Genomic DNA, 9,739 nt, shown 5'->3' with positions numbered 1-9,739 from the left:
GTACTAAAAATTATATGATAGGTTACATTATGGGCCCTCGTAGACCGAGTCCAATAATTTCTTCACAGACTATATACATTGTTAATTCTGCGAAGTAAGCACATGAATTACTGAAAATTTCTAGCCGTTGCTCTGTTTTCATCTGACCAAGTTTACTATGTTATTGAAAGGATTTGTAGACAACTTGATGTCTAGTGCTTGGTAAGTATTTAAATCCGTAGGCCATACCCACAGAACACTGCTCAATTCGCAGTGCTATAGTTATTCGTGCCACCAATTTTATTTATTTTTGCACTGCATGGTGATTAATGTCGCTGAAACTTCACGTCAATCCAAAATAGTTCTGCACCCCCCCACATACAAGTGTCACACTAGCCACAAATTTGTTAGCATTAGAAATTCCTATCTTATATAATGGTAAAATCACAACAATTTAGGCATCCATGAAAAACGATAAAGATAAATAAATAAGCATTGGTACACGTATTCGACAACGTAATTAATTGATAACCTCATCTAACACAACATTAGAGAAATTTGGAATCCAAACTCCAAAAGATACGCAACAGAACTGTATTTTCTCTGAATACTTGAAATCAAGTTCACATGTTCCCTACTCTTAGACGTTGCAGTGCATTTGGCTCTTCTTATACAAGGGGTACATTTATTAAAATCTCATGTTTAACAAACCATTAATTTATAAAAATCTCAACAGTTAATATTTAGAATAATCACTTAGTTCTTCGGAAGTTATATCTACATTACAACTCTTATATCCATAAGTTCACGGTTCACAAGGGCTTTTGAGTGAGTGTGATAGTTTAATTCAGCGTACTTATTATACATCATTTTCCTTCTTTAAAGCAATAGAAATGTTGGTTGCATCTCATAAAGATCATCCAGTTTTGCTGTGTCTCAACACAAAATTGACACTGCTTCACTCTACACCCCACCCTCTTCAAAGAATACCATAACATCTACAAGGGTATATCCGTTGAGGACATTCTTCCTTTCCTTACAAATTTGTCAAATTCTGCATTGATTAATTTTTATGGCATATGATTCTAATGCACGTGCAGTGTTCCTATTGCCATGCTAAAACCATCGACAATTATATAAGCACCCTTAATGTGTAGATCTTATTTTGGGTATGTTATTTAAGGTTGAGGTCCCCACGGCAAACTCACTAACTGAGTATTCCAGCAATTAGCTTAGGACTTGGGTGTTAGAATATTAGATAGAGCACTATTCCAAACTGATATAATTTTTTTATGGTATATTTAAATTTCCCCAAACTGATACCGCTTTGGGAAACTAAACCTTTCTATCTACTTTAACACTGAAGCAAAGAAACTAATGCAAACTCTATCCTTCAATATCCCATCTCACTCAATTAGTGTTTAGTGTCTCCTATTTTCATGTTTTGTCATCTCTCTTTATATATAAAAACAGCCAATTTAGCTTTCTTTTTTTAATGAAAAAAAGGTGGCACGACTAACACATCAGGTATTTTTTTAAGAGTAGGTATCCCTTATCAGGAGTCAAATAGTAATTTTTCGAAATATTAAGATTTATTTAAAAAATTAATCTCTCTTAATAAATATTTTTTCATATATAGATTCTAAAATCGAATCCCTTAACACATATTTAAAAAATAAAATTATTTATCAAACTATGTCATATATGTTGATCACAAGAGAGGTATAATATATCATTTTTCTCACTTATCAATATTTTATTGAAGCAAGACTAATCTTACATATAAGGTTTGTGTCCCTCTATCTCTCAGTCCTACAGTGAAACTTAAAAGCTGTTAGAGTCAAACAATTTTGTCTGCAAAAGTTCTCTCTCTATCTCTCCCTCTCTGTTAATAGCAGATTCTCCAAACCACTGGTTCTCTCTAACCATTATCTAAAAGATGAAACGCATAGACATCTTCTGTGCTTCTCAAGCCTCAACAGCCATATGTCTGAGCATGGATCAAGCCTCATGCTCCTCTTCCAACACCATTCTACTCGGAGGCCGAACCATTGATCGCCACAATCCCATTATCAATGACTCAAGAAGGAGCACTTCCAAATCCCTCACTGCCCCATGTTCCTCTTCTCAGTCCCCCATCAACCCCAAGCCTTACCATGAGCTCCACAAGGCCAAGAAAAACTCTTCTTCAAAAAATGCAACAAAGGGTCATGATAATCAGAAGAAGAGAAGTACAGCAGAAAAACTCACTGAACATGTCACCAACACTTCTAAACCAATTGATGACATTGTTCCTAGGAGTTGGCTTAAGCCACCTGCTGATTTAATCACTCCTCCTGGTTCAACTAGATCTTTGCTCAGTGACACTGCCTTATTGGATGGTTCATCAGATTATGATCCAGTTTTGGCTTTAACTACTATGATTAACAACAAAACTTCTCAAGCTGTTCATCAAGATGAAGCCAATCCTGTTTCCAAACTTTCTAGCTCTTCTCATCCAAAATCTGGTTCCTCAGACCAGGTTAGTTTTCTCTCTATGACTGCTAAGACTCCTTACACTTCAATAAAACATTAGTGTGTCAGATGGATATATAGGCAAATAATTTTAACTTATGGTATGGTTCATGTGAAATTAAAATGTGAAACGTGTTATGTAACCAGCAACTATTAAGAAACCAGCAAGTTTAGAAACATGTTTGTAAAATAGCTAGGACAAATTTATAAATTGAATTGGGGGAAACTATGCAAATTAACTTAAATATTTCAACAATTGAATTGACTAATTTTTTTTGTAGCAGGTTGTAGTATTGAGGGTATCTTTGCATTGCAAAGGCTGTGAAGGGAAGGTTAGGAAACACCTCTCCAGAATGCAAGGTGAGTAACCTTTATAATTTTGTCCTTAAAAGGTACCTTGATGGTTAAGGTAAGAGAATGCTTATAAATTATTCTTGATCTGGACTCTAAAAGCCTATGTAACGGACTTAACGTCGAACAAAAGTGAAACCTTTTCACATATAACTTTCAAAGGCATTTCGCAAATTGGGGATCTTAAAATTGTTGCTTGTATGGGCAGGAGTTACTTCTTTCAACATAGATTTTGCGTCGAAGAAGGTGACAGTGGTTGGGGATGTGACTCCATTGAGTGTCTTGGCTAGCATATCAAAGGTGAAAAATGCACAGTTATGGCCAGCATCTGCCTCAGCAGTGGAATCTGGTACGGTTGAAACAGAGAAGAAATATATCTAATTAAGAGGAAGGTAGAACATTGATTTTGATGAATGCTTGAGCGTGAATCCGATGGTAATTTTATTATTGTAAATGCAAATGTTAGCAAGAATAGCTGTGCCTTAACAAGTAGTAAAAAGTAGATTGAATTTTGCAGAAAAATAATCAAATTTGCATTTTTTTAGTATAAATTTAACAATCTTCAAATTTTGAGTTAGAAATTTATTAGTATAATATATAAAATCTGAGATGAGTCATGAAGTTGACATGTCAGCATAATTTTTTTTATACAATTATTCTTTATAAATTCTACTTTAGTTCTTATACTTATAAATTATTTGTATTCTACTTTAGTTCTTATACTTATAAATTATTTGTTTTAGTCCTATATATATATCATTTTTAATCTTTTTTATTCTATATAAGGTGAATGGATTCTCAACATACAAATGAATAAACAAAACAAAAAAAAAAGTAAAAAAAAAAATAGTATATCACCTTATCCTTTTTAATCTCTTTTAGTCCATATTATATAAACTCTTTGGTACTAAAAAAGATATAAATATTATGTATAAGGATTAAAAATGATCATTTTTAATTATAAAGATTAAAAAATAAAATTTGTACAACTATAAAGACCAAATGAGTAATTAAGTGAATTTTTTGTTATTAAGTGATGTTAGCTATTTCTAATTTTTCATGCATATTTACATATTCCTTTTTCCAACATTTCTCTACATACAACATAATTAATCTTTTTTACTTTCTTTTTAAATGTGTGAATGAAAGATTTCTAATACTTCTTTAGAGGTTACGGGATGATAATAAGTAACTATAAATGATTTTATTTTGAAACGGATTGTGAATCATTTTTATTATTTTTTTAAAAAAAGAATTAGCTAGAAAGTTAACCATAAGAAGAGATAGCATGTTTTAAAGTTAATATCCCTTGAGATGTATATACCATGCTCTTTCTATTGATGTTATGTGCTCAAGAGCAACCTAATATGAGACCTTACATGGTTTATGTGATTACTATCATGTTTCTCCAAATTCAATCAAGAGTAAAATAATAATCCTAGACATTCTTAGTAATAGATTTAGATAGAGAAAATGTATAGTATTTTGGTTGTTACTATGTAATGTTCAAAGGAGTCTCCACAACCACCAGGGACCTAGCAAGTACAACAGCATTAACGTAGCTTATTTTTCATTGTGCTTCTTTTTTTATGTAGTATTTATAAATTTATTTCAATCTATTTAAAACAAATATATTTGTATACAACCTATTATGTTTGTTTTTTTTTTAATGAAAGCTATTATGTTATGTCAATGATTTAATTGAAATACTTTTGTAATGTAAAAAATTTCATTTAAGTGCAATTTGTTGCATGAATCTAATAATTTTAAAAAAAAAAAATATGTACTGTCAACGTAAATTTTATATATCATTAGTAAATAATAAATTTTCTTAAATATGTTTTAAAACTAATTATTATAAAACTAATTTATAATTAGATCACCGTATCTATAATTTGTGTACTATTAGTGCATTTAAATTAAATTCATTTTTTTAAAAAAATTATGACATACCTCAGCCAAAAAACATGCTCTCCAGTAATTTTATTTCATTTTATTTTCATATTAGTGGTTTGTGATTTGAGTAGTCTACATGAGATCTTACGTTCAAGTCCCGTTACCGCCTTTATTCACCAAAAAATAAAATCTAGTTAATAGGTTTATAGTATCAAAAAATGCTTTGTCAATTATAAAAAGATTATAATTAAGTAAACTACCAATTATTAGTATATTGTTAATGTATACTTACTTATTTTTTAATTCGAGTACGTTAGGAAAAGTCATTTGAATTTGAACTCGATTCAATTCTAATTCAGTAATATATTAATACATGAGAAAAAACTTAATCAACTCAATTTTTTTTAATAATATATTAATTTTAACATTGTATACAATTAAATTGTAACATTAAATTAGTATAAAACTATAATTAAAATATATTTTACATAAATCATGATATATAATTTCAATATTAAATACAATATGATGCTTAACAAAATGTTACTCCATTAAATCAAGAAGTTTTACATAAATGTTAAAAGAAATTATATTTCAAAGAATATAAAACACTATAACGGATCGGAATGACTCATATTATAACTTAAACTCGTTTTTAAAATATAGTAGGTCCATCCACTAAAGAGTAATGTTAAGGGTATTTTTTTAATATTTTTTTTAAATTAATTAAAATTTATTAAAAATCATCAATTTTAATAATTTTTTATTTTTAAATAAAAAAATCATTCAATTAATAATATAATCCACAAACTTGATAATTTTTAATAAATTTTAAACGATCATAAAGAATGGAAAAAAAAGTTATGGTTAACATTCCTCATTTCTAAAAACTCGAATATATTTTACCTCTTGATATGATAAGATGGATAAGTGGTATCGCTGGCATATATGTTATCTCTTGATGTGATGTTTTTTTTTAATAAAAAAATTACTGAGTCATACATAATTCGTTTTCATTTTCCCAAGGTTTTGTATCAGAAAAATGTTGCAATATATTTCCTTCTTCCCTTTATAATTATAGTATAATTATTTCACCCACAACAATAAAATCTAATAAAAAAATAAAAGAAAATAATAATATGAAAAATTAATTTTATTATTATTAATTCATTTTTTATTTTTGTTATTAATATCATTAATATTATAAGAAATATATGTAAAAAAATATAATTAATATTACATAAAAAGTTAAAATAAAAATTATTTTAGAGTAATTTTTTCTTCTTACCCAACAATTATTATAGAATAGATTGAGTAACATTTAATATATTCTTTTAAATATAATATCTATTATTAATTAAAATTTATTAAAAATCACAAAATTTTATTAATCTCAACTTTTGTTTAATAAGTATCACTCAAAATTTTATAGTTTATAATGAATTTTAAAGTAAATAACTAAATTTGTCATCGAAAGTATGATGCAATAATAAGATGAAAAATATAAATTTAGTTCATAAATATAAAAAAAGTGTGATAAATCAATTATGTCCTTAAATTTATAAAATTATTTTATTATTAAGTTGTAATATTCAATAATCAATTTTATAATAAATTATATTTTTTAAAGATCAATTTGACATTAAATTATAAAATTTATAGACTAATTTGTCATTAAATTATCTGTAGGACTAATTTATCACTAAATTATCTGCAGGATTAATTTATCATACTTTTTACATATTCATAGATTAAATTTGATTTTTTCATTTTTAAAAAAATTAATTTATTAGCGTCTCATATTTTCAAAAATAAATTTAATTATTTATCCTAAATTTTAACTAATAAAAAAGTGTTGTAATAACATTTCTCTTTCACACTATATATAATATGTTTTTATTATAAAGTAAAAATTTAAAACAATAAACAATCATCACATTTTATCATCTCAATTTTTTTTTTTCACATAAGATCTTTGCCACTGTCATAGGAATGAATTCACCCGAGAAATCCTAACTCGATCTTCAATAATTTTTAATAAAGAGTGTAACACTCTTTAAACCAATAATCACTCTTATTCTGGCTCGAGAAATGCAATAGGTGCAGAAGATCATTATGCAGTATTCGATGATCCCCATTGATACCTAGGTGGATGCACATCATAACAATTAACAAGGCCTCTTACCATTATAAAAACTGTTCAGACTGGCCCGAACTGATAAGTTTTTGTTACAAACCGGTTTTTTAATTTATTTTTTTATTTTTAGACTATAATTATCATTTTTAATGAATCTTATAAACTATTATGGATATCAAACTCTTTTTTCAAGTACTTAATATAATTACACATTCAATACTCAAATTCCAGACCATGAATTAAGTTCTCAGTCCTATTAATCCACACACACAAGAGGTTTTAAGTTACTTTAAAATTTCATTCAACTAAATTTTTTATAATTGTGATATAATATAGTTTCCACTTGCTTTGTACGTGCATGTTTGAAAATCATGTAAAAAAAAAATACTTTTGAATCAAAATTAATTTTATCAAAGGATCAAGATTTATTTATTTATTTATTTTGTTCATTGGATTTGCATTGAAACACACCCAAAACATTTCTAACTTAATCCAAACATGCATGTAATCTTCCGGTGTGACTTTCTACCAAAACGAAGCCTTTTAGTTTTGGTGGCAAGCTAAAGCATAGAATATGAAGATAGTGATAGAGCAGCGCGTATGTCCCTAGAAATTAATGACCCAAACGTAGTGTTGCTGGTGATTTCCCTTTCTGAAATCTAAGGCCAAGGCAAATAAAATGACAAGTGAATGCTTGAGAAAGGTGTTGCAAGTGCCAAGTTGCCTGATGCTGACTTATGAATAGGTTGCACATGGGATCAATGACTTTGTATGCTTGACAACAACTTATCAAGGATAAGTTTATGGGTTATACAGAGTGTCTTATAAATAAATCTCTAGTATATGACTTGCTCACTATTTGTCATATACTCTGTATATTTTACATTTCTTTTTAACTTGGATATCTCATTGTTGGAAACCAAGAACTAATTTTTCAAATATTGAATCAAATCTAATTGCATGTTTAACAAACAAGCTTATTTGTCAATTATATCACAACCTATTAGTACTTTAATTTTAATAATCACAAAGTAAGCATTTGAGTTTTATTTAGATCTCATGTTAATATAAAAAGGTGCCCTCATAATGAAGTGCTCTCACATCACTATAACAATTTGATTAATATTATCTAGTAATTTAAGAATATTAGTTAAAGAACTTAAAATAAAAATATTTTTATTAGGAGGTGGAAAATTATGTTGTTGATAATTTTTTTTAAAATTTTTTTAGGATTTATATATTAAATTTTTTTTTTAGTTTCTTATTCAATGCTCTAAGAGGGCTGACTAGTAAGATCCTAATAATTTTAGTATAATAATGTAAAACTATTTAAACTTTTAAAGTAAGCAAATTAAATTCTTGATGTTTTTACAAATATTCGTGGTTCACGAGTTTGGACCACAAACTGCAGGGTTGTGCTGGAAGCCTAACGGTAACAAGGTCCATGGCTATATTTGCCTCGTTAAGTCGCCATCCGTTGCTATCATTGACTAGGCATGGCTATATTTATCAGCCAAAAATAAAATAAATATCCCCAGCAATATCATTGATGCTAAACCCACCCAAAGGGCATTCTGTATATGATGGTATCCAAATTCATTAGGACACCTTTATTATAGTTGAATAAAAATGATTAAAAATTATAAAATTAGTAGTTTGGCATGTTTAAATTGTCGTTAACAAGCTTAATTTTGAATGAAATTAATTTTAAATAATTGATTATAGTAAGAATTAATTACGAAGTAACATGATTTTTAGTCGGATAACAAATATCAAAAAATTAATTTTTTAAAATAATATTATATTGGATATTTTGAATCAAAATTGATTTTTAGGATATAATGGCCAAAATTAATTTTAATGTCTGTATATTTTTTATTGTAATAGGCATAATTAAAATTAAGAAAATATGTATATAATATGTTAAGTTTTGAAATAAAACTACATCCCTTATAAAACATTAAAATTGGATAAAATATATAATAAAAGTATTAACTTAACATAAGCATCAAACATTAAATGCATCTAAATGAGATAAAAGGCATTCAAAATAAATATAATAAGACTTTTAATTTATATATATATATATATATATATATATATATATATATATATATTATAGTATATTTTAGAATATTTATATTATGTTAATTTTAATTTATATGAATATAATAATAAATGATTTTAGATTAATATGAAATTTTATATATGTAATCTTTGTGAAAATAACTTTCACTTTAACATTTTAGTTTTAACGTTTTAGTTTTAAGTATCTAATTAAAAGTTATAAAATAATATAATAGTTGTCAAAATTATACCTGTTCACTTTGATTCCTTTTATATATATATATATAAGTTTGACATCAATGATGTGCATATAACTTGCTTATTGATAAGTTTATCTTTGTAGACTTTTTTAAGATAAATTAACCTTTTAATCCTAAAATTTTAAAAAAATATATTTTTAATCTAATTTTTTTTTAATCTTTTAACATTTTTTTCTTACTTTTTGTCTTCTTTTTTTTTCATCCTTACTTTTAATTATTTTTAAGGACTAAAAGTAAGGGAAAAAAAACTAAAAGTATGAACCAAAAAAAAGTTAAAAGACTAAAATCAAATAAAAAAAATTTAAGAACTAAAAATATAAATTATAAAAAAAGTTAAGGATTAAAAAGATAATAAACCCTTCTTTGAAGGCATTTTCATTGTGTTTTACCTTGATAAAAGAAGGAATTTTCACTGTGTTTTACCTTGGATAATCCTTAATTACATGAAAGTTCTAATTTCACCCGTCTTGTTCATTATTCCCACTAGGGGTGTAAAAAAAAATTGGTTTGGATTGAACCGAATTATAACCGAATC

At 26.7% G+C, this 9,739-nt stretch overlaps 1 protein-coding gene across 1 annotated transcript; it reads left to right on the top strand.

Moving 5' to 3' along the window:
* Nucleotides 1–1,774: 1,774 nt before the first annotated feature.
* LOC100813295 (protein SODIUM POTASSIUM ROOT DEFECTIVE 2) lies at nucleotides 1,775–3,395 on the top strand. Its single transcript, XM_003542425.5, has 3 exons — nucleotides 1,775–2,500; nucleotides 2,778–2,853; nucleotides 3,053–3,395. Exons 1-3 carry the CDS (start codon nucleotides 1,919–1,921, stop codon nucleotides 3,223–3,225), a joined length of 831 nt encoding a protein of 276 aa, XP_003542473.1. The 5' UTR covers nucleotides 1,775–1,918; the 3' UTR covers nucleotides 3,226–3,395.
* The last annotated feature ends 6,344 nt before the right edge of the window (nucleotides 3,396–9,739 follow it).

This window comes from Glycine max, chromosome 13 (assembly GCF_000004515.6).
Source record: "Glycine max cultivar Williams 82 chromosome 13, Glycine_max_v4.0, whole genome shotgun sequence".
NCBI classification, from domain to species: domain Eukaryota; kingdom Viridiplantae; phylum Streptophyta; class Magnoliopsida; order Fabales; family Fabaceae; genus Glycine; species Glycine max.
This window is presented reverse-complemented; position numbering and strand designations above follow the sequence as displayed.

Coding starts and splice junctions, on each gene's coding strand:
- LOC100813295 (XM_003542425.5), top strand. CDS start 1,919: ATGAAACGCATAGACATCTTCTGTGCTTCTCAAGCCTCAACAGCCATA. Junction 2,501..2,777: donor AATCTGGTTCCTCAGACCAG/GTTAGTTTTCTC, acceptor TTTTTGTAGCAG/GTTGTAGTATTGAGGGTATC. Junction 2,854..3,052: donor ACACCTCTCCAGAATGCAAG/GTGAGTAACCTT, acceptor TTGTATGGGCAG/GAGTTACTTCTTTCAACATA.